This window comes from Cinclus cinclus, chromosome 1, assembly GCF_963662255.1.
Source record: "Cinclus cinclus chromosome 1, bCinCin1.1, whole genome shotgun sequence".
Classification (NCBI taxonomy): domain Eukaryota; kingdom Metazoa; phylum Chordata; class Aves; order Passeriformes; family Cinclidae; genus Cinclus; species Cinclus cinclus.
Window position 1 is genome coordinate 101,465,271 of NC_085046.1, and position 26,162 is coordinate 101,491,432.

The 26,162-nt window shown below is 38.8% G+C and overlaps 1 protein-coding gene across 1 annotated transcript in view; it reads right to left on the reverse strand.

The window, feature by feature from the left end:
- The window catches only part of PTPRM (protein tyrosine phosphatase receptor type M), a 434,879-nt gene that overhangs the window by 14,218 nt on the left and 394,499 nt on the right, over window positions 1–26,162 (reverse strand). Inside the window, exons 25-30 of the mRNA XM_062500964.1 lie at window positions 19,156–19,253; window positions 6,732–6,848; window positions 2,218–2,372; window positions 1,731–1,866; window positions 1,021–1,170; window positions 384–557 (exon numbers count right to left, since the gene is read on the reverse strand). Coding sequence (XP_062356948.1) covers window positions 384–557; window positions 1,021–1,170; window positions 1,731–1,866; window positions 2,218–2,372; window positions 6,732–6,848; window positions 19,156–19,253 — 830 coding nt within the window. The remainder of the gene's footprint in view (window positions 1–383; window positions 558–1,020; window positions 1,171–1,730; window positions 1,867–2,217; window positions 2,373–6,731; window positions 6,849–19,155; window positions 19,254–26,162) is intronic.

Consider the following 26,162-nt stretch of genomic DNA (forward strand, 5'->3'; position numbering starts at 1 on the left):
CTGTTTAAATTATAAACAAAGGGAACTGATATATTACTGCAAACCTTATTATTCTATTTAACTGCCTCAATCTCTTAATAGGTAACTCTTGTTTTCCTAGGCCAGATGGTTAAAAATTCAAGCACTAGGGAGAAATCCAGACAGATTTAATTTATCAAAACTCCCTGAATTGCTCTCTGAGCATGGGTTTGGAAACTTGACTGTGACATAACATATGTGTGATCCTAAATGTACTTGGGAATTTAAAGATTTTGTGCCATGCTTCTGGGAAACGAAACAAGCTGGAAGGTGTTCCTTCTTATGCTGACTCCATTTTCTAGCACGCCTCAGTTTGGCGAGCTGCTTATTGCCTTTTTATTATTAATGACGTGGCGGAGACTTACATCCATCAGCGCAGCATTGATGTAGTTACTGCTTTCCCCATCTATGGTGATGAGGAAAGGCAGGCATCTGTCTGGAGGCAGCACATCCATACAGCGATTCTTTTCATGGTTTCGCGGCAAGAGCGCGATGCTGCAGTCTTCAACGCGCAGCGTCGGAGTCACCATATTTAAAGTCTTTCAAAGAGAGTAAACAATGCAACGGGAAAATTAACACAGCAGTGAAAGCAACCCAAAATATTTAAGAACAGATCAGCTCAGCATTCAGTTTCAGTGGGAATCAATATGCAGAGAAATGAAAACACATCACAGTCAGCAGGGTTTGGAAGCAGAGAAATCTGAAGCATACGATTATGAAAAATAACCTCAGACAGCTGCAGAGTAGCCTGCCTTCTGAAGAAAGGACAGTGGAAGGATCGGCATACTTCCCTTGAGTAAAAAGAATACTTTACTACTACCTTACTGCATTATTTTATGATTCAGCGTAACTCAAAAGAGATGACTGACATGTTATTTTTCCCTTTTCTGCAGTCTTTCCCTCCTAGATCTGTTACAAAATTCATATGGCTATGAAAACTTCAGCAGAAGTCTTTAGTACAGCTGGACTCTGCAGCTTCTAGGCAATGTAGCTAGTACTTACCCTAAATTCCTCTTTGATCTGGCTCGAGTTTGTTTGAGGATCTAGTTTATTCATTTCATAGTAAGCAGACCTAACTTGTGAAGCTGGAATAGATGTGTCCCCACAAAGACAGGCTTCCAGAATAGCATCATGGATGAATACATACTGCTCCTGGTAAAGCAATTAAAATAGATAGTTGCTGACATGGGGTGCATAGACCATTAGTATTTTGGTAAATAAAACATAACAACTAATACGGTTGCTGCTTCTCTCTTCAGTTTACCAGCACTGAAGCAACAACCACAGTTTAAAAAACTTTATCCCAGTCGTTCAGAAATGAATATATAAGGATTGGCTTAAACTAACTACAGGTAATTAGAGAAGTGCAATAACACTGTAACAAAACTCAAGAATGTTTCTGGTTTCCTCATTCCTCTGGGCAGTAGGTGCTATCATGAAACTACGTCTCAGTAAGATGTACTTCAGAATGAATCCTTCCCAGAGATGAAACATTCCTGATTTTCCTTTTTTTTTAAGAAACACTGTGAACCTTCAGTGAAGTGTAACTGTGCACTTGTTTGGGCAGGGGTTCTTCAGGTTTGTGTGGAGATTATTTTCTGCATGTGACTGAGTAAACTACTTTCTGGAGGGTGCCAGCTACAAAGCTCTATCTTTATGGGTAGAAGAGTATTTTTTACTTGCAAAGCAGTATTCCAGCAGATGAGCAATACCTCGGTCTGCACCATGTTAACTCTCCGGGATCGAAGCTCTCTCACGCAATTGTAAATGTCCACAACGCCTTCTCGTTCTGCCATATCTAGCATGATGTCAATGACAATGAAGCATCCAGTTCTGCCAGCACCAGCACTGAAGAAGAAGAAGAGCACAGTTAATGTGCAGCAGTGTATTGGAAATGTAAAAGGTGTAAGGGTTCATCTCACAGGTACTTGATCAATTGGATGATTATTGAAATTGAGCCAGGCATTTGCAGAACTTCAGACTCAGTTTTTTAACTCTCACTTTATATGTTGTATATATGTTTGATATATATATATAATATATATATATAGATATATCTATCTTCTTGCTTACAATTATTTTATGAGTAGAGCTCCAGTGGCTTCATCAACCTGTGTGGGAAATATGCAGCAAAGGAGAAGCAAAAGTAGGTCTCGAGTTTAATGCAAACTGCAACAGAAAGATTTGTGTTTTACCTACCTGCAGTGAACCACCAGAGGGCCAGCATTTGGGGGACTCTTGGACTTGACCTGTCGTACAAATCCCAGCAGGCCCGTGGCATGGTATGGGACACCATGGTCTGGCCAGCCCGTGAAGTGGAACTGACGTATTTCCCGAATCTCATGAGCGCCTCTCTGTTGAAAAGACAAGGGTTGAAATCTTCAAAAGCCTGAGCCTTGCTGAAAAGCATCCACCCCCTACCAACACAATCTGTACAGACTGCTGGAGAGCTTCCTCATAGCAGGAGAGCAAGTTCAAAGGTTAGCTATCAGCTAGTTTCAAAGCCTTCCAACAAAATCAAGTAAGTAAGCACTTGAAACCTTTAGCAACAAGAGAAATGCTCATCTCTATATTTAAGTACTAGGCTGCTTTGCAAACTGAGGCCTTAAGATGCATGCCATAATCACAGAACAGGTCAGCAGCAAGGCTGAACACAGAGCACAGATGACTTTTTTTTCCCCACTGCCCTCCACAGGGGTGCTGCTGCTGACTTCAGGGAACTACAGCTTCAGCATAATTTTCCTTATCATTTGTCTCCTTCATTGGTCTGAAAGAAAAAGATGAATAATAAGAAACCTTTCTGCACCTTCAATCATAGGGTCTGTGTTTGTAGCCTTCCACATGCTCACCCTTCAGGTGATTTGCCAGAGTCTAAAAGGACACGGATATGGTGAGACAGGTATGAATGAGCAACCGATTGTGTAAGTAATTTCCTGTATGACTATGGGGAGCAGTCTGGATTTTAAAAGTGTGTATGCTAAGTTTTATTTTCATACTGCTTGTATTTTCCCTCCCCCCTCTAAAAATGTAGCTGCCAGTATTTTATTCTCATTAGAAATCCACAGACTGGAGGCCATCATACATAGTTCATAAACAAACAGCAAAATTACAGCATAGTCCAGTCTAGGCTGGACTAAATGTCAATAACATTAGTAACTGGTAGTTTACAGCTTCTCTTCTTAAAGATGCATTTCCTGTCTTGAGCTGGTTTGCATATAAAAGGCTTTATTCTCTTTGAATAATAAGTAATATAAGCTTCCTAATTTACTGCTATCATGCATTAGTCCAGGATTTTCAGTGGCCAAGAAATTTTGGACATGCCAGTGCTACAGGACTAGAAAGGACTTAGTGTATGTTGGAATCTTTGATGCTCTGACAGCTCAGGCTGGAGGTCTGTAGAGAGGGCATCAGCTCACAGGAATAGCTCATCTCCCCTGGAAATTGACACAAAAAAGCAGGCAAAGGAGAGGATTAAGGGCATATGAGGCAGTGGTGTGGATTGTGGAGATCATACCCTTGAAACAGAAATAACCTTATATCCTAAAACCCTATTTTAAAACATATTGAAATCCAGGAATAGGCAAAACAATTTGCATTTTAAGGCAGTCTAGCAAACACATCCGAATACAATTTGGTCCCTGCTCTCTGGGGATTTTATGGAGTGTTAGTTAACACATCTCTGCCACTGTGAGCAAGGCCTTCAACTCTGTAAATAGCTCTGCTCAGGTGAAGGCAGTGTCGCAAACACTTTTATATTGCTTGTAACAACTGCCCATGACACTCAAAGGAACAAAGATCCCATAGAAAAAAGCAATGCCATGACTATACCAGGTGAGGACTGAAGCAAGTATCCCATACAAATTCTTCATACTGTATATAGATGAGATTTTAAAATAATTTACAAAAAACAAACTGCCCCTCCAAAGCAATGTGTCTGACTGCTACACAGATCAGGTTATGTCCTGTACATCCTCTACCTTAGTTGTGAAAAGGCTGTCTGTCAGGCTGACTGCATTTTGTCTGTCATTGTTAACAGCTACTTAGGAAAGGTTTTGCATATAGGATACTTTCATAATGAGTTTTCTTATTATATCTACAAAGGAATGATTTTTATATCTAGATTTCCTGCTGGTTTCTAAACCCAAAATAGCACATAACTGCATGAATCATAAAAGCATATGCTCAGCTGGGAAAGACTATACAGCTGAAACAAACAGAAAATGGTGTACACTGCTAAACCCTAGGATGTTAAAAAATTCTACAAAAACTTACGCTGCTGCTGTATGTTACTATTCATGTATGACTTATTAATCTGAGTTTACTGTTGTGCTGTAAAGAAACTGCTCCAAAGGAACTGCTTATTCACACAATGCAAAGCACATTTAGGAAACAGTCTTCAAAAATCAGACTCCACTTTTGGGCTCAATTTTCTCAGCATTATCCACCTACTACTCAATATCCATTAAAAAAACAAACAAACAAAAAACCTGAAGTTAGTGATCAATTTATCTTCCAGCAAATCAACTTCTAAGTTGTACTTTATGAACAGGTATGAGATGTTCATCAACAAACAGAAAGGACGGTGAGAAGGGACTAGGGGTCTTGGAGAATTTGATTCCTCTAATTTTCTGAACATCTGTGAGGTAGCTGCAGGTTGGAATTAGATCGTCCTTACCCCTGCTCTTCATCTCTACCATAATGGATAAGGCCAGTTCTCTTAACTCCACCCCTTCAACTCATACATGCTAAATCTTCAATCATTCTGGATTTCAGATGCTGTCCCCAAAGTCACCCCATACTGACACAGGGGGTTAGGCCACCTAAGGCACAGAACTCTGCAATTTTTCCTGTTGAGTTACTTAAGTTCTTACTAGTGAAATTTGAAAGTCCTTTGGAATGGAGGCTCTGATGTCAAGTGTTACAATATCAATATTACCTTTCAATTAGTCTTATCTGCATGTTTAGTTAGGGTGCTCTCTGTCTCATCATGCAACCTGACTTAAGGAAGGTGAAATGTATCAATGTCAGTACATCAAAAATATAAACTTGAGAGAATTATGGTGAAAGAGATGGACAGACTTGATGCTCCAGTACCACCGGAGGAGTTAAAAAATAAGGAAAATAGAGTAAAAACAAATGCACTTTACTCAAACTACAGTGACACTGCTTTTAGAGGCTTACTGAAAAACTACCAACTATTAAAAAGCAGTGTCTAAATGAAATCTTTCCGGATGGAGATTTTAAAAAAGAAATAAAATGTTTAGTGCCTTTTATCTCTATCTGTTCTAATGCACTTATTCAAGACGGTTTGGTTATGTTCAACTGTAAAATCATCTTGGTCTTTTTTTCAGTCCCAGTTAAGAAGCGAAAAGCTAACATCAAAGCATGAGCTTAAAATTTGCAGAATAGAAATCAACCAGTGCTTCATCTACTTCAAAGTGTAGCCAACGCTTCTCATCTGTTTATTAAAAATACCTAAATGCAAGGAAACCACAGGCTTGAGTGAATTCAGTATACAATATGTACAGTGGTAAACATGATACAATATTTCAATTCATTCAAACTACGTAATTCTATTATCATTACCCTCAGGTTGCTGTATTGATGCATATTTAGGTATTAGATTGAAGAATAAAACAGAAAAAAACCCCTAATTCCTTTGTTATTCTGGACGTGTGTACGGAGACCCTGTGGGGTTTAGTTTTTTTGGCAGTTTCAGGTACCTGGGTTCAGGATTCTTTGATGCTAAATATTGTATTCTTCAAACCCATAAATGAATACTACTTCATCATTACAGAGAACCAATAAATCACGGGTACTGCAACTAAATCAAAAGAAGCCTTCTAAGCTAATTAGTTGAAAATCTACTCATGGTGATGGAGCATTACTTCAGTGTGCCATCAGGAATATCTAGTCTTACCAATGAGGCCCTTACCTTGGTGTTCTGCAATTCAAATGGGTCCTGATACATACAATTAAAACATTTCTGTCCTTTAATGAATTCTGAATGAAACTGCTGAGTTGACACAAAATGCATGGTACCCATCACCACAGACCCACCCTGCCTGTTCTCACTTTCAGTGAGTACCTTATTTGTTATTTGTATGTTTTCCACATATATTCCAGCTGGGAAGTTGCAAGTTCTACAAGCCACAAAGCATCAAACAAATGCGTGGCATTATTCTAACAAACAGCAATACAATACACTGATTGGAACTCTCCATGTAAGGATGGATTCCACGTGTAAAGGGAAATTGCCTTGAGGAGAACAGTAATTTGTTACAAGTCTGCCTCTGCAGAGCAGGTACACCCTGGCCCAACAGACAACAGTATTCTCCACCACAGACTTTTGAATAATGCTGCATGCAGCCTCTGGTACAGACAGAAAATGATTGTGGGGAACGTAAGATGGGAAAGCAGCACAAATGTGTTTTTCAATTGATTGCTAGGAGGGAGGCTTCGATTTCTCGTAGGCAAGGAACATCACTTTTTCTAACTCAGGAGGGGCCAAGAGTAATGAAAAGCAGAGAACAGTTGCTGCATTTGAAGAAGTAAAAAAAAAAATTACCATAAGAGGGCGGTAGTCGTTTACCCAAAAATACCTGCAAGCCCAAGATGTCAGTCAAAAGACTTAACTTTCCCTTGCTGAATCTCTATGTAAGTTACTTTGGCAGATACCACTGTGTTTAAGAAAACTGAATTTGGAAACTTACCTTTTCTACAGCAAATGTTCGAATCACATATTCAGCCAGCAGCTCTGTTTCTATTAGGGTAACTTTAATGTCTTTATATATCTCTGTGTCATCTGGCCAGTACTTGCAGCATTTGACCTTTAAAAGATACAAAAGAAATTAAGGTTCATTTATTTTAGAAGGTTCATACAGAATCCATTTTGCATTCTGAACAATGTTTTCTGATTTAAAGTGCCACCATGCACAAACCAGTCACATTTTCTGCATGTGAAAATGCTTAATGTTTGAGGGACATTGCCTCTTCTCTTTTTAAGACAGCTTTCAGAGTTGCACATGAGCTTTGTGCTGTGCTTAGTGAAGTAAGGCAAATTTGTTTGGAGCACAAAGGAAATTTATACCCTCCACAGTTCAGTTATGGTAACTGCTCATTTCCTCTGCTTTCCAAAGCAGAGTATGCCCAGAGGGACAAATACCACCAGAATTTTTATCCCCAACATCTACTTGTTGAATTGTCTCAAAAATATCTTTCCACCATCTAAAATAAAAAGTGTTTTGCAGGCAGGAAGGAGACCTCATTGCAGTTCACAGCTTCCACAGGAGGGGAAGAGGAGGGGCAGCCACTGATCTCTTCTCTGTGGTGGCCAGTGACAGGACCAAGGAACGGCCTGAAGCTGTGCCAGGGGAGGTTTAGGTTGGATATCAGGAAAAGGTTCTTCACCCAGAGGGTGGTTGGGCACTGGAACAGGCTCCCCAGGGAAGTGGTGACAGCACCAGCCTGTCAGAGCTCAAGAAGCATTTGGACAATGCTCTCAGGCACAGAATGGGACTCTTTGGGGTGGTGCTGTGCAGGGCCAGGAGCTGGACTAGAGTGGTTCCTGTGGATTCCTTCTAACTAAAGATATTTATTGTATGATTCTCTGTTTTTAGAAAAGCACCCATTTTCTCAGATTAAACTTCCAAAGAACTGATGAGAGGTCAAATAGCAAAACTCAATGCTTGAAGTCAAGTGCTGAGGTTTATGCCCAGACCTATAACTCTACATAGCTTAACTACTAATTCACTAGATAACTCCATACATTATGGGTAGGATTCATTTCACTTAGCTCAACCGAAACTGCCATTTTTAAAAGTGGGTGGTTTCAGGACTGTATATGATGATGTAGATAGCTGACTGAGTTAAGAATTTTCTCATCCTTCCCATTTGTGTGGACAAAGTGCTGGGCTGGGAAGTAAGTAACATGTTACTTATGTCTCTCTCTTACTGTGCTCTATCATGGTAATAGCTGTGCTATCACTACTGCATCTGGCCATCATCCAGTAGTGCATTACATGCTAGGAGTGGCATCTGCTATACATCTGCTGCAAGGAACAGCTTCTGTCTTTCTCCCACCAAAGGGGAAATTTAAAATTGATCTTTTAATACAAGTAAAACTAATTAACCTAAAATATGCGCTTAAAGGAGTCAGGCAAAAAGCTTGACCACTTCAAATATTCAATGGAAAACTGATAGAAAAAAATTAAACTTCACAACTGATGAGTATTTCTCAAACCTATTTTCATGCAAAAATATTTGGATTACTACTGTGTTTAATCCTGAGCAAAAGGTAAAACAGATGAACGTGTGTATAAGCATACAGTGAAAACTGTAATGCAGGATTAAGATGATTTATTTATACAAACTCCAGGTTCAGTATAGAAAGGATTATGCACAGAGTCAAACCCTGTCCTGCCCAAAAGAAAAAAAACCCACATTTTCTTAAGCATCTGTTTCCAGAATGTAGCTGATAATTGTCTACAAACCTTCTTTACTGTCTGGATAAATGGGAGGTCTTACTACATCACAGTAGTGACATTGGCTGATAAAATAAAAAGTTTTTCCAGGCAGGGTCAGTAGTTCTGGCCCTTTTTCTGACTCATTAGCAGGATAAAATTTAAATCTGAACAGAACCGAGTTGAAGGGCTGGCGAAACACAGCCCCACACCAGAGAAAAAGAGTAGCCTGGTCAGAAGCCCTGGCTCCCAGACACAGAATTACACAAGCATCTTAACAGCTTTTTCCTGCTTACACAGCTTATGGAAAGCTCCTAAAGCAGAGCTCAAGTTCAGGTAGCTTTATAAGCAGGTTTTTATTTATTTTTTTGTGCTTGTCTTCAGACCCAGTAACCACATTAGTATTGGCCCAAAAAAAAATTCTTTATAGTATTCACATTTCATCTGGTATTAAGGGTGGTTTCAGGATGACTGGCAACACCGGAGTTTCCTTCTATGGCGAGAGGCTTGGAGCTGGGTCCCTGGACCATGCTCGGCACTCCTGTAACAGGGCAAGGGTAGCAAGACTGCTCCCCCCACCATGCTCAAGAGGCAGAAAGCTGAAAGGGTGCCAGAGGGGAGGAGAAGGATTCCACCAGCCAAGGACCAAGCTGAGGGCCATTCCCAGGACCCCTAACAACAGGATCCTTGACAAATGCGTATTCATCTCGAAAACCTAACTATCCACTGTAAGCATTGAACAAACATTTTAAAAGCATTAAACATTGCTGCAAGCAGTTTAGTAGTTACTGCTGCTATCTACTGTTGCATCTACTTGATATTTACTCATATCTTATTTTGTTCAGATGTATTTCCAAAAATCCTCTCATAGAAGCTAAGTGGAAAACATTGAACACACGTTGTTTTGTCTGTGTTGTTATAATAATCCAGAAAATTCACATTGTTCAAATCCCTGAGGCCAGCAAACTGACCCTTTTATAGCCATTGCCAGCAGCTCTTTGAAACAGGGTTTTCCCACCTATGGCTAGGATGACTTTTTGACTCTTTATGAAAAGTAAGACAATTCACACTGCCTCTGGGCTGGAGCAACACACTGAGCCCCTTCTCTGGAGCTGATTCCCTTTTGCTGCCTGTTCACATCTCTGTTCCATAGGCAGAACCTGAACCACACAGAGAAGGCCAATGCTCGTAGGAAGGGAACAGCTGCAGCCGTGATCCCAGGCACAGCACTGCTCATCAGCACATCTCTCTTTGTGGCTAACTTTAGCCTTGTTTATCTGAGGGGCACCTGCCATCCTTAAAACAGATCTAGTTTAGCAAAATAAACAACTGGGGGAGGGGCAGGGTGGGGAAACCAACCTTGGCTGAATTAAATTGCTCTTTCCTTGAAGGAAAGAAAATGGAAATTAGGAAGAAAATAGGAAATTGCCTATTTCTAACTTGGTATGTCCAGACTGTCTGGACTGTGGCTAAGAACTAGGGACAATTTGGAAAGACCAGTTTAGAAGAGCATAGCCCCATGTTCTTATGCCTCAACTGCTGGATTTGATTCCACTCCTTTTTAAACCTTATTTAAAATGATACAGTGGAATAATTAGGGAACCAATGGGAGATGTTGCAAAGAAGTTATAGCCTTTTATGCCTCATGCAGATTTGGCCTGCTGGGGATTTCTTACTCTGCTGCACAGCGGATTTTGGGCACGGAGCAGACTGGAGCTGAGCAGAAGGATCCATGACAACAAAATTTCCTGAAAACTCTCCCAAGTGCCATAGGGGCTGTAAAAGCCATGGGAACCACGCCAGAATTCAGTCAGAGTCGCAGACCAAGTGATGATTCACTCTCTAGCAGAGGAAAAAAGACCCAAACCCAACTCTATTTAAATTCAGGATTTTCTCCTGCTTTTGGCTCTTGTTCTGCAATGCTCTGCACATTCTCTACTCTGGACCTGAGAACTCCACAGACTCCTAGAACTCCATAGAGCCAATAGTCAAGTAAACACTTAAAGGTCCATCTCTCACCTCCTCTAGGACCACCCAAATAAATGCACAGAAAGATTAAAGACAGAAGTAGATTAACTAGTGTAAATCAAAATCACATTTATAAATGCTTATTGGATCAGGGCCTTTATTTGCACAAGAAAAGACAATCACAACAAAATAGAATATGGTTTTACTCATTAAATATGAGTAACATTGCTGGTAGCATATGTTCATTTTTTCTTTTTAGCACAGCTTTAGCTACCATAACTTGATGAATCTCTTTGCCATTTTATAAATATTTGGTAAGTGTTTTACAAAAAAGCTTTACTAACAGAAGGTTTAACTAAATAATTGATGCATGATTCCAGAACTGAATATTAAATGCACTAGATCTTTTCTTTTCCACAGAGTTGCTACCACAACAGTAAATATCATCCACAAAGCAGAAAATATAATTTTGAAATCTCATCTGAGCAGAATTATAATTGAGAGTTTGGTCACATACACCCCACATTTATATCCTACCAACATGCCAAAAAATACAGATGTTCATCACAAGATGAGATAAAAGGATGATTGCCAGAGACATAATGAAAATGCTCTGGTTTAATCTATTCATCCCAAGGTACACTGTCCAATTGTTTCAAACATGTTTATTTTACTAATAATTTTAGAAATTTGAAGAAGAGAATTATTTACTTCCACCCGCTAGTTCCATCCCCCACTAAAACAGTCTAATGTGTGAAACTTAGAATTAAAAGTGAAGGTGGAAAGTTGTTGTTGCTAGTTCTAAATATAACAAATAATGCAGGCTGTGGATGGCTAATGAACACAAATTGTGACTTCTGAAGCTGTATATTTAACCATTTGGCAATGTGACACATGTAGCTAAAGGCAGTAGGAAAGTCAGGACAGTAATTCATTTACCTAGAATTTTGGAATAAGAGTAGTATTACAGACATACTATGTGAGCTGGCTGTGAAATACACTTTGCAGTCCATACAGAACAGTTTAAATAACACTGATTATTCAAAGTTTCCAATTTCCTTTGATTCTGAAATATCCTTAGCAAAAGGGTAATATAACTGACTATGCCCTGCATGGATTGACATTAGTGAAGATCAGTATTATACATGCTAATCTAAAATTAATCCTGAACTAAGTAATGATGATAAGTCAGACATAAATTTTGAAGTGAAACCTCTTGGCTATAAAACGAAACAGCCAACCATGCTCACTGGCAGAATTTCTAACAGATTCTGCAGCTGTAGCTTGGTTAACAGATACTTTTATTTGGCTGACTTGAACTAAAAGAACATCCAATAATTGAAAGCATTTTTATTTAAATACTTTTCAAACAAAAATGTATTACAATATAAGAACACTTTATATGTTATAAAACAACCTTTGACAGGAGATAAAACCCAGTCTTCCTTTTTTTTTTTTCATTTTCCTTTGTTTGCTTTTGAGCAAGTCTGTTATTAGTTTCATACCTCATTCAACTGTTCTCTACAAGAAGTGTGGAAGACTATTGAGAAATAGTATATTTGAGATACTGTTTGGCACCATCAGATGAATGGGTCTCTGTGAAGTCAGCTGTAAGTCTTATGTAGTTCACTGCTGCTAGAGTGGGGAGAGATGTCTCCATGAATTTTACTAGCTCAGTTTAACTTCTTCCAGGGACAACTCAGAGCTGACATAGTTCTCCACTTTCTGCTGCCCTAAGCTGCCCCAGTAGTGCAATCCTAAGTTGCCTGGTGGGTGCATTCTCATTCAGCCTCTGCCCAGAAGAGCTGGCTTTTTGGACAGCTCCAGCAGCAGCCATAAATGAATGCTTTCCACCTGACAAAATGAGTATGATCCCTTTGTTCTTAAGACTCAGGTATTCTGTTAGCATGCCATCACCCTGGCAGAGCGGCTTAGATGAAATTAAGATGACAGGCCAAACCCATGGTGTGGCCTTCCTTTAACCATAAAGATTTGGTCTAGAAGAGTTGCTTTAGGGTAAGGCAACCCAAGGTAAAGCTGTTCCAGTGCTCCTGCCTCCACTGTTAATACCAACAGAGGAATATGGATTGTCTCTGTTTCATTGCTTATGTTTGGGCAATTTTGTGCACCTGGGTACAGCCCTGGAAGAAGAAAGGCTGAGCAGAGAACACATGAAAAGGGTGGTCTCATGCCAAGATCAAGGATGGTTAGCTGGAGCCCCTCAAAGCCTGTCTTAATTCCTGACAAAACTGTGAAATCATGGACCTATTTCTCAGATTCTGTGCTCCAAGGACCTGATGTGCGTGCATCAAGCAGCACAGCCTAAACTATGTTCTGAACCATGGATCCATTCCAAGAACAAAATCAAGCCATTAGCTGGGGACACGAGCACCACCTACTTAGTGGACTGCCTTCTGGCTCTAAAACCTGATCATCTGATGCTAGACAGCTCTACATGTTACTCTACTGGGTAAAGCAAAACTGTGTCAGTGCCTCCAGGATACTTCTCCCTTCACAGAGAGACTGAGAGATAATTTCAAGAGACTGCTGAGGTGAGGAGACTTGCAGTTATGAAGTCATTTTGCTAGCTCTGACATTTCAAGTAAGAACCTGAAGGCCTCCCTCTTGGCAAACTGCACCTAAAGTTGCATCCTACAGCTTGGTGGCACTTCACTTAGTCCAACAAAGGGGTCAGTGCATTTGTGTATCCTTAAACCTCTTTTGCTGATTTCTCAAAGTGAATTATCTCAATTGGATTAGTAAGCATTAAGATATTAATCTGTGTTGATTAACATTATTTGAAATGTCGCTTTTACTGCAGATGAGAATACAACAAAACACTGAGAGCTGAACCCCTGACTGCTCTGAGTGACATGGGACAGCGCTGAATGCCTCTAGCTTGATGTTGTGTTTCATTGCTAACCTGAGCACATCTCTTTTAAACAATTGCAAAGAGTCCTTCATTCTCTTTCCTGAAGAACAGCAAACTAGTTTTTCCCTAAGGGGTCCTCCCCTACTATGTATAATGTAGTAATGCAAACTTGTTATTTCTGGTTAAAAATCAAGAAAGATGAAATCTGTTTTGATGACTAGAAGGGTTCACTGACTTGAAAGGTTAGTTTTAAATTTGGATTAGTTTTCTGTTTTTCTCATTGGTACTCTCATTGGTAAAAGTATAAACTGTCCTCTATCCAATAAGAGGTAGGGGAATTACAGTGAAACTGGAAGTATTACGACAGAATATAATACCTTGTGCTTATGTACCGTAAGTCCCATCTTTGGGGGGTAAACATGATTAGGAAAAACATTTTCAGTGGATGGGGAAGGGCACTATTAATATATTTAAGAAGTTGGGACTAGAATTACCTCGAGAAAGTAAATGGGTTCATATAAAAACTTTTCCCCTCTTATTTATAAAATGTGGTTTCTTTCTTTCAGTAGAAAAGTTATGATGAGACCTTAGTCACCAGTATGCATACTAACTCTTTGGCACACCTCCTAAGGAGCACTAACACCAGTATCCTGAATTAATTCCAGCGTAGGTAATTCAGCTTATTACATTTAGAGGCAGTTTCAATTATACAAAGTGTTCTTCCATTTCTACTAAATACAAACATGCTATTTGTGAGACGAGCTGAAGAGTCACTGTGTTTCACCTCTGCAAGATCACAGTACTGGGTGATCTGAATCTTAAATACAATTTGAGTTTACCTTTCTTTATTAGAAGGATCTTCTGCATGAAAGATTCTCAAAACTTGTAAAATGTGTACATTCAAACTTCTTAATAGCTCTGTGATAAAAAATTTCATTTTCATTCTAAGTGTAGGTGGTAAGTCCACTGAAAGCTTCACACAGTTTTTATGTTGCTGAAGTTTCCTATGAAGATTTTGTTTTTTCTTCTAATCCATTTCCAGTAAGAAGTCTTTGGACAGGGTTTTATTCAGCAGCTTTTCTTGGATACCTAATTTCTGTTAACAGCACAAATTATCAAGTAGATCTGAACAAGATCTGGTTCATCATAAAGACTTTGGATTTTATTTGTTACGGAAACATATTTGAATCTGTTTAAGAAATGTCTCTTGAATGCTGACCAATGCTGCACATCCTGAGAACCCAAAGACATGAACATATGACTGCTTAGGGCTATGCTCATACAGGCTTTCCTAGGAAAAACAACCCTTTTCAGACACCATTTATCTTGTAACAAATAATGCTTTTTAGTAAGCCAGCATCAAGGAGACATTCCCTGTCTGAAGACCATTGTCTGTGGACCCCAATACTCTTTTAATCATGAAAAATCAGTCATTCCCATTTTTGCAGACAAGTGCCATATACATAACATGACAACCACAGGTGCAGGAAAAGGCAAAGTTGAACCAGCACTGTATTCTTCCTTTTCCCCTATGAAAATACAGCCCCTCCGGCTCCTGGGAGGGAAATGTCACCTAGGAAGAGTGTGAAATGACTATCAGGAAAGAACCCCACTCCTGAGGTATGAACTGGCAGGGAGAGGCAGTTTGGGTAGCACAAACGTGTGGGTGCAGGCATAGGGGCTATTCACCAGTTTTGTGGCTGACCTTCATTCCCCCTTTTGTCATATCCATTCTGTTGTAGTCAACCTTGCTCCCTTTCACAAAAAGGGTCTTTTGTGTGCTTATTAACACTATTAGCACTGGCTGTTTTCTAATTCTGAATAATAATGGAGAAACTCTAATTACTGTAATTACTATGCTCCTGGGGTGAGGTTTTAGGTTTTATAATTATTTATAGCGATTTTGTTTGTGAATACTTTGTTATATTAAAAGCATAATAGACAATCATAAGTCCTTGCAGTGCATTTATTTATAACCACCTCCACTGAATTTTGCCAGTACATTTCAGCATTTATTAATCAGTTATTACTAAATTTCTTCTGTCTAAAGGAAGTGGGAGAGAAAGTGACTACTGAAAAATGACAAATAATGTGACATGTCAAGTTTGATTCTGCCAACTAAGTATTAGTACCAACCCGAAAAGAACAAAGATGGAGGTGACAGCTAGATGGCACAACTGAATATAATCTAAATCTTCCAACCATGCCTCTTCAAGGAAGACAGAAATGTTTCAATGTGTGCAAACACTGAAACTAATCAAGAACAACCTGAGACTTTGGCTGGTAGACAGACACCTTGATCCCGTTCCCATTGCTTTTCTGGGTTTTTTGGAGTTTGCCCTCCAAAGTGGTCTCTTGGAGTAAGAAAGATGTTCTTTTGTGTCTGTTTTGTGATCACCCCGTGTGATCACAATATCATCACACTGCGGGATAAAAAAAATCTTTGTTTCTTACAGAATAATCCACCAGATTTATCCCTCAGGTAAAGATGCTCCCTGAAATTATACTTCTACCTTCAGTTCCTCTACCACTTACAGATATGGGCATGGAGGCCTCTTGCATTAATATAATCCAGAATACACTACTTTGAAACAGCTTGTTGTCACACTGATGTAATTATGAGTCTTGATTCTTGTTTATGCTTTTTATCCACTGGTGTGTGGAAAATTGGAAAAATTGGAAAATTCTGATTCTTGGATCATTACTATTAATTACTTGCCATTTCCTTTTTGTGAACTTCATTGTGAGTGAAAAGTTGTTGATCCCAGCATGAAGAGGACAGAGGCTTTTTTTCAAGGTTGCTTCAAGGGCTGCTTATTTGTTTAGAGGTTTTATTTGGTAAAAGTTGTTATGTTAACCTAGGCCAACCTTAACTAAGCACCACTTCATCATCCTTTATCAAAGAACTATTCATGCAACTCAGCAATGCTTTTTCTAAATGACTGTGAGACCTCATTTAGATTTTTAATAAACAGTCACATTCTAATGAGGTCTTCATAAAACTGACTAAATACGTTTAGAAATCATTAGCTTAAATTATCAGTACAAAAGTCTCCTTAGGGAGCCCTGCAGATTTTGTGATAAGACTTCTGGCAGATGGATTAGTGTAACAGCACAAGCTAGTTCTGAATTTCCACACAAGCAGTGTAAATGTGAGTGACTGGGTAACAGGCTACTAGATAAAGAGCTAAATGTCCCTCAGGTGGGTTCATTAAAGAGAGAAAACAATCAAAACACATTTTGGTGCCATTTAAATACCAGGTGCACAGCAGTCTGCAGGTGCCAGAAACACTGACAAGGGTCCCTTGCTGGAACACACAAGAGCTTAAAGGGATGCGTGGCTCTGACAAGTGTGCCTCAGATAATGACAGATATTGGCAGATGTACCCAGACCCTGCTGGAGGGTAATTCAGGGACTGAGTCATTTGCAGCAGGTGCCTGCATTAGGGACAGCCTCATGGTGATTTCTCCACCAGCAATTAAAACAGGCCTGATGCACAATGCTCCAGGGCAAGAAGCAAGTTCCTAACACTGATTTAATGACTATCCAGCCAGTCCTGGTAAACAAATACATATACGCCCCTCAATGATTATTCATGAAGGCTGTACATCATGTGGCAAATATGTTAAATTTTGACAATTCCTGTTTCCTAAAGACGCAAAAAAAATTTCCTCCTTGGCTTACAATGGGTCAACACAGATAGAAAGTAAAAATAAGAAACCCCTATAAATCTTATACCAGTGAAAGCAATAGAAATTGGAAACCTCAAGTTTGGGGATGTTATAAAGTTTGCCCTACAGGAATGCTACAGAAAGTCCATTAAAATCATTACTACTCAAGGTGGCACAGAGCTTGTGCTAGGGTCTGTGGGACAGATGGTGTGCTTGTAATTTGCCTCCTTGTTTGTTGTTACTCAGGATTCCAGCTCTGGGAGTGGCACAAAAACACCAATGGAGGAGTGAGTGCATTGTTCTGTGGCTCATACTATTTCATTTCCATTAAAAGCTCATTTCAATTTCTGCTCTGATGTCACCTATGCTGGCCTCCAGAGAAAGTGAGAACAAAGTCATTTCTACCACTGCCAGAAACAACAAAGCTGAAGATCTGTATCCCCCTAAGACTCTTGCACACTGAAAAAATCTCCACGGTGGCACAAACCATTCCTTTCTGCTGTGGGAATGTGCTGTGCACCTAAATGCTGTGAGCAGAGGCTGCCAGCACTGCCACCAAGACTGGTGTCTCCCTTGCTGACACCCAACAGTTCACTCTAATTGGTGCTTCCAAATACTGACTTTGGGAAAACAGTATGTGGTTTCATGCAGAATGCTGTTTATGCTCTCAGGCTTGTTTATTCATACCCTGAAAACATCCCTTTTTAAGCTGTTCGCTTGGGCTCTTATGAATGCGCATAAAACTTTAACAAAGAGATTTGCTGGAGAGCTACCTATTCTTACAAATCCATCCATTTTGAATTAATACGTGACCATCCAGCTATTTCTACCTTATTCCTCACTCAAGGGACTGCATTTTTAAAGTGGCCTCCATGATCCCTCTTTGTCTCTGCAATTTGTTGTACATGTGTTCCTGTAGTAGGTGTTAATTGCTGTCACAATCCCCATCTTTTTTACACCTAAAAATAATACTGGCACCTGATCTGTTAGCACAGAGATATCTAAATGTTAGGATTTATATTATCAGTTCACAAAGGACATATGGAAGAATAAACTGAGATTGTAAAACTGGACTTGCTCAAAAGGACTTTAACTCACACCACATAAACAGTGCTCTCTCCTAATGCAAATGCCACAGGGCAGAGGGGGAATCAGACACTTCACCAGTGTGAAATTAAAAACATCTCTTAAAACCATGCTGCTCAAACCAAGATGTATGCACTTGACTTCTTACTTCAACACTTTGACTTGCAATAATTGCAGTAGTTCCCATAAAAGCAGTGGGACTCTTTTTTATATCAAATGAAAGCTTTATGGCAAATTCCCAAGCAAATTCTCTTGGAAAAAAAACAAACATCCCAGATGAGAACTAAGACAGCAGCGCACAGACAAAGCAGTAAATGAAAAGACTCACTTATTGACAGCTGTGTGAAACAAAGAAAAAGGCTCCATTCAATACTTGTTGAAAACAAAATTAGCCATAAAGACCAGAGTTGGAGGTCTGCTTTACAAGTTACCAAGAAGAGAAGAGAAGTACACAGTATGAATCAGGTAACTCAAGCTTTCCTTTACCATCCAGCTCCCCAATATGATCTCCTGATCAGCAAACAGTGCACAAACGTGTAAGACTGTGTCTTCTGTTTTAGTCCAGAAGGCTTCCAGGAAGGAAAAATCAAACAAACCAGACCCATTTAGACAAATATACCAAGAAGCAATTTCACAGTTTAACTACTTTTCTCATACATCAGTTTCAGAATGACTCCCCCTTAGCCTTCCTTAAAAAAAAAAAAAACAAAAAAAACACAAAACAACAAAAAAAAAAATCCATACCTTGTCCTGCAACAAATTAACTTATTTTCTTAAGAGAATTGGAATATCTGAGGTAAGTACAAACATATGACACCTCCTCTCTTTGTCAGTCTTTGCAGACTCTGCTGTATAGAATGCAGCTTTACCAGTTACTTTTTCATTGTGCTAATGTTATCAAAGCCAAGCATCCAAGACATGTTTAAAAATAATTGATAATGAACCTCTCAGCACAGGCAGTCATACATATTTTATGTGCTATACTTAGTACGTAAGCACCTTGTTGGTCTGTTATTTAATTTTGAAAAGCAAGCACCTTGGACGTCTTTCATGTTTTTAAGTACAAAAGCCACTTACCCTTCCCACTTCTACCAGATTAGTAACCATGATTATGCTGGCTGTGTTTTCATGCCATACCATTCTCCAGAAGTCATATATTGTCTCCTGCATTGGTCCTGAAACAATAAATCAAATGAAAGGTTACTATCTGAAAGTCTCATGACTGCAAGCTTGTCTCTGGGGAACTTTGTGAAGCTGTGAGTGTACACATATATTCATATCACTATCATCATATTTTTCATTTAGGGTCAATCAATTTCTTTTCTGTCATCCTACCTATCTGCATTTAAGCATTTTTCTCCTGAAACAGTGGTCTGAAAGAAAGTTAGCTGTCCAGCACTTATGTATTTATCTCTGTAATACCCAGAAGTGGAATTGTAAAAAATGGATAACATCACTCTTTCTTTTAGCAATTGGATGATAACCTAGAGGTGTATTTGGAATGAAATGAGCCTCAATGGACTATGTGGCCTTTCCTGGTTTCTAATATTTTTCTTAGCATACACTATCCATCAAATTATCCCAGCTCCTAAACTGTAGTTCCTGAAGTGAGACAGAAGTTATAGTTTTTTTTTGCTGCAGTGTATTACTTTGCAAAACAGTGGGGAAAGTGGCAAAGAAACTTGATGTGCCATGGCAGCATGTCCTCTGCAGTGCTTTCCCCAACCTGTGTGCTTCTGTTCATGAACACACAGGGCTTCCTCCAGCATCATGCTGAAGCTGGGTACCAGCTCACAGGAAATGATACAGAAATGTAAAATGTTGAGAAAAAACACATCTCTTTGTGTGTACCCAGTCTTGTCTGTTTGTAGCTTATGTGTCTTACCTGGGGTGCGTGGTGTGCCACCCCAATTTTAAACCAGTGCTTTAAAATCACTGAGCCAATAACAGTAAACAATATAAACAATAAGCTTAACATCCATGCTGAATCCATTAGTGAACTGTCACATTGCAGCAAACAATTAGGGGCTTATTTAGAGGAATGACTTAAATCAGCAAATTGGAAAACAAATGGATAACGCATTGGCCTAATGTTCCTCTAGTAAAGAAGCCAACACTCTTCAAGCATTACCAAACCATACATTGACAGATTTGGGCAGTTTGGCACCCATATTGTGTAGTTTGAGCTCCCTTTGAATAGAATATCTTCACTCTGAAATCAAGTATTTAGTGGAAAATATAGTAATATATTATTGCTATATTGTCTTGGCAGAGGGCTTGGACCAGATGGTATTTAAAGATCCCTTCCATCCCAAACCATTCTGTGACTTCATGACTCATGGTATTATATGCAAGCCAAAAACAACTCACTAGGCAAATAACATCACAGATATGATGTAACTAAGATCTGAAATCTAAGAAAAAGGTAACAGACAGAAACTCTTTGACGTTTTAAAAAAATATATAATTTTTCCAAATTATAATTTTTCTACCCATAATTTGCACAGATCATTTGAAGAAGCTATGCATTCTCCTTGTTTTATCTGTCTTTAAAATGATGCATATATTAGCAGTTTCATAGGTCTCCTTATAATTTTCATTTCCTCATAGGTTTCCTTGAATTGCTTTCACTGTTCATGGAAAAGGAGAAAAGAACATTTAAAACAACAGGAAGCTATGACTATTAGAACACGAGAAATGTCAGAAGGTCTTAAGAGTAGAATTAACAGCAGAATCTCAAACTACTGTTTCTGCAATGATTTAATTCAAGCTGATGTTATGGCCGCAAAACTGAACACCTTTATTCTTCTTTTAATCAACACCACAGAACAGGTGATACTTTTGTGACATTTCATTTTGAATTTCAACAAGAGATTAATTACTCTTAGTCATATGGAAATTTACAGCAAGTATTTTACTTCTACCTAAGTGCCCTGGATATGTGATATAGTCATAGTCCAAGTGCAATTTTGAATGTCTCAGTAATATAATTAATATATATTATAGTGAAAGTTCAGCTTGTTTGTGTTTTAATATTTTAGAATTTAATGTAGCTTTCTTTAGAAAATGAAGTCATGATAGCACTAGAAAGGTTTTGTGCCAGCCTCGCCTACTGAGATAAGGAATCAAAGGATTCCACTGACTGTAGGAAAATACTGTCTCTGTATAGCTTCTTCCTTCCTCTCAACTCTGAAACAAATATTCAGCTAAATTACTACTGCTATTATCTTTCAAGGAGTATAGCTAAAAGTAGGCTTAGGGAAAGGTGGTTTTCCACAGAGTAGTGTCCTGGAAAAAGTTTGTAAGTTAATGAATGACAGTTTATTACCATTATACTTGATCAAGGACGAAAAATAATAACACTATTGCTTCAAGAATCCTGGTATAATGGAAAAAATCTAAGTGGCTCCCCTGCATTCTGTCTTCACAGGACTTGTGTGATGTTTCAATAAACTTAATCTGAGTATATTTTTGGTAATGCTGCAGGAAAGGTAAGAGAAGATCCTCTGTCTACAAAGGTCTCGTCTCCTTGCAAGAAGCCAGAATCTTTGAGAAACTGTGGGGTGATATAGCAAGTTTCTTAAAATACTAAATAAGTATTATTTCCCACAGATTCACTTGAAGTACAAGACAGTTGGGCCCTATATTGTAACAGTCATTTCTTTTTGACAGCTCTGGGATAACCTGCAACAATATAATCTTGATTTCTTTTTTCCCTAGAGACTACATAATTTGTGATGTTATTTAACGATTCCTACATTTCAAATCCAAAAATCACAAATTACAACTGGGAAGAGATCCTAAACACTCATTTATTCCTGTAGATTTTGAATTTGTCATTCTCCATAAAATAAAAAAAGGTAACAGACTATAAGAAAAGGAAATCTTTATGAAGAGTAATGTTTTCTTTGCAGGGCAGAGAAAGAGCTGAGCTATGATATGTCTTTCAAGCTTGATTCTAAGCATACCTCTAGAAGAAATGTCCCATTTTGCAGTGCAGAGTATGCTCTTGTCCATCTTACTATCTAAATAAGACAATCATAATTAAAAATGCTTGATGGGATTTCCTGCTTTCCTTTCATATTGTCATGTTTTTTTTTTCTTATTGGGTCCAGTTCTCACATGTGGCCTCCAAACTTTTCACATTCAGGATGCTAAGAAAAAAACCCAACACCCCAAAACCTACTTCAAAGTCTCAGAAAGTAATTCTTCTAGATATCATTTTTCTTTTCTTCTTGACATTTAAAAAATATTTTCTGACCTATGAATAAAGTATTACTTGTCTCCAGTGAGAATTGAAAAGCTTTAGAGGCTAGGTAGGGTTGTGGGATTTATTGTCCTGAAGAACTGAACAGTTTGATTCCAGAGACTTGTGGTAGGGGGAAAAAAAGCCTATAATTGTTCTAAGCATCAGCTTAACAGATGTGTGCACAATAGGGAGAAAGGTTATTCTCAGCAGTTGCCCTCTTGCAGGAGAAGAAGGTCTGAAGAGAAGGTACTGTGCTACTCGACAGAAAGCCTGCAGCACACCCCATTAGCTCCACAATACAGCACTTGGTATCAAAGATCTCTGCTGTGAAAAAAGAGAGATCAGCGACACACTGCAACCAGAAGATGAAAAGCAAAGAAAAATAAGAAAAAGAAATCAACCCTCCAAACCCCTAGCTAATTAAATGCATTATTGAAAAAACTCAACAGAAACGACTGGTTGTATATATTACAACCATTGGTTCTATTACCAGCAGTAGTTAGTTGCTGCTCTGGGAACAAAAACATATTAGGAAATGGAACATCACACAGCTTTTATGAATGGTTTAGACTCTTTAAAGCTGCTTTTGTAATGAGAGTTTTCTAGCACCTGTATTTCTGCTTCCTATTGTGAGACACACTTCTAACAACTGGTACTGCTACTGCGGTGTGTGATCAATTTGAATGTGATGAACTAGCCCAGAATATAGGAAAAAGTGTTAAGGTGTAGAGAATAAAGCAAGCAAACGAACAAACAAGTAAAGTCTGAATCCTGCAGCATACACAGCACTTACTCACATAGGACTTTTAAATCCATGGGTAATTTTTCAATTTCTAGAAAAGCAAGAAGCTTAGACAAGGAACAAATAGCTTCTAAAACATTTTTCTAGAGTAAAATGTCAAATCCACATGCTAGCATTTGGTCCACCTGAGACCAAGTTCAGTTATAGATATTAAAGCTAGAAATGTGCAGAAAATGAACAGACACCCTTAAGCTCCAAAGGCTCCCCAGCGACAGTGAATGGGCAGTGGGAGCTATAAATATGTGCTGATAGAGGCAGGGGACTGACAAGATGCAAGAATTATACCTGCAGCAGTTAAATTCCATCTTGAAAAGAGAGCAGAAATGCCCCTTACAGTGAGTAGACACAACCACACTGCATGAGGTGATTATAAAATGGTCCCTCCACCTACTGATTACTGCAGTTTCTGGTAGCAGTGATAACAGCCTTCACTTTTTACTGAAGCAAAACCTGCTGCTTGCTGCTGTGACTGCCTACAGCTTGACTACTGAAAGACACTTAGCTAATATGCCTACTTAGAGGGAGCTGCATTTTAGTACTCGTTCTTCTACTATGCATGTTCCCTTCAAAATGAACTTGAGATACAAGTGAGCATTTCCTTATTAAGAGATATGGCTGCTTTGGAACAACAATAACAACAAAAGCCCAAAAGCAATGATTCCCTTTGCAACTACAGTGTCAAAACCCCCCATCTCATCATGTAGCAGAAATTGTCTAAAATACACTCAAAAGCATAAAACCAGACAGGAATAAAATACTGGGAGAGGAGACTACTAGTCTCCTAGTAGTAGATAAAAAAGTTCAAAAACTCTTGTTTTCCTAATAAACGTTCTGGGGCAAATGTAGCTGCCAGTAGGATGATTTATTTCACAGGAGGAAGCAAAATTTCAGATTTGTACTACCAGTCCAGAGATCTGATAATCCATAAGAACATTTATTTGCTCTTCTAACCATGCTAGAATTTGGAGGTAAAAACCCCTTCAGAAAAAGGTATGTAAAAAACTGCAGCTAATTGTCACTTTCCACTATAAATGTCACTGTCTGCAGGCAAGTGAACATCTCCCATAACTGGAATACATTTTTTCCCTATTGAATAGGGCAATGTGCCCAAGATTTTACCAAAAGGAATTTGTGGGTTCATCATTATGTGACCAAGCTTTCCTGACTCTTCAGTTCTGTCAGTTTCCCAGTTACCTCACAGGAAACTCATCACTGGTCAACAGCTCTGCAAATCCGGATGCCTCCTCAGGTGACCAGGTGTAGGCTAAGGAGTCTTTGAATTGAATTTTACTTTTTCAGAAAGTAACCTGTCTTTATCTTTCTATCTAAAATAGTCAGCTTACTATAAAGATAAGGTACAGATCCCAGTTGTGCTGACTTAGCCAACCTGCAAGATAAACTGCTGCTTCGGTGTTTTTTGTAATTCCATGGCCACACAGCAGTACAGCTGTTGCTGGATCACCTTTACCTTCCCAAATGAGCCGGTTTCTGAATGGAAGGTACTTTGAAGATCTGCTCAATTGCTGATAATCTGATTTGTCAGAAGCAGTCTTCACCATATGCTTGTTGAATAGTTATGGTAGCATGCATTAAACCTTCACTCATGCTTCCAGGAGCTGTTAAGGACTTAATGCTTCCATGAAGCCCAGAACAAAACTCTGCTATAAAAGCTTCAAAAATTCAGGCCAAGATTATGCAGTCTTTTCTCTCTCTAACCAAAATAGGTTTAGATATTTGTTTTCTATGGTAACATATTTACTTAACTTTAAAGGTTTACACAAGAGCATTTTCATAGGCACAGTATGTGTGTTCCTATTATATGAACAGTTTTGGTATCTGAGATAAAGCTGAAGTCAAGATATCACCACACCATATGGGCCCACTGCTCATCACTAGCTATCAAAATGCATACAGATCAGTCTTCTGTGTTTTTAGGTCTCAAGAAAATAATGATGAAAGAGAATCAGGTCACATAAACTGGAAGTCTTCTAAAAGCTTTAATAAAGTCCTCCCAAGTCTGTTCCAGAAAATAAACCAGCACTGAGGGTAAAAGGTACCCCAGTGCCATCCACCTGTTCATTTGTAATGAAGTCTCCTCCAGGCCTATCACTGTAACAATTAGCCCACTAAAAAGCAACAGACACTTGTACTGGCAAAACTGGGCCATTAATGCTTCAGTGTTATTTATTAATTGCTAGTTTCTAGCTGTCATACTCATTTTATGCACTAAAGAATCTCAATGAAATAAATAAAACCCCTGCAATGAGCTGGAAAACAAGTTCTTGCTTTTATTTAATTTGAATTTGTATTTAATTCCAATGCTGAGTGTGATGACATTTGAAAAGCACTTTCTAACTTTAGCCTTACAAGTATTAATTATTACATAATCTTCAATAGGGCTATACTGTAATTATACAGCTAAGCTGGATTTCCTGACAAAATCTTGCTTACAAATGTCTCTCACCTTGGAAAAAATATAAACAAAGAAGTTGTGGATGGCTTAACAACAAGGCTGGTTCCCTACAGGTACATTAGACCAGCAAGGATGCCTGAGGCTAAGGCTACTTCATGTGAGGTATGGAAAAATCCTCTGTCCCAGTCTTAGACCTTATTTTAACAATTCTTCCATTGTAGTAGATTCAGAGATTGCACAGAGAGAAGCCAACTGCTTGCAGAGGCAGTAATGACCTCATAGTCAGCTGAGAAAAGATACCATTTTGTAAGCAAAAATTCTACTAAAACTTAATTCACAAGCAAATAAAATTGTTTTCTCCTAACACTAAGAGAAAACCCAGGCTTCAGAACATATCATGCATATCAGATATATCTGAGTTGCAGACAGTCTGCTGTTTCTTTTTTTTGCCTTTTGTAATGACACCTCCTTATAATGCTTACCCCCAAAACATCAGTATGCAGCAACACTGTTCCATAGTAGGTCACCTCAGCTATACTCAAATGGGTTAATCAGAGCCGAGATAGGAATTTAAAATGTGCTTTTCATTATTTCCTTACTTAGATGGATTGTCAATAAGA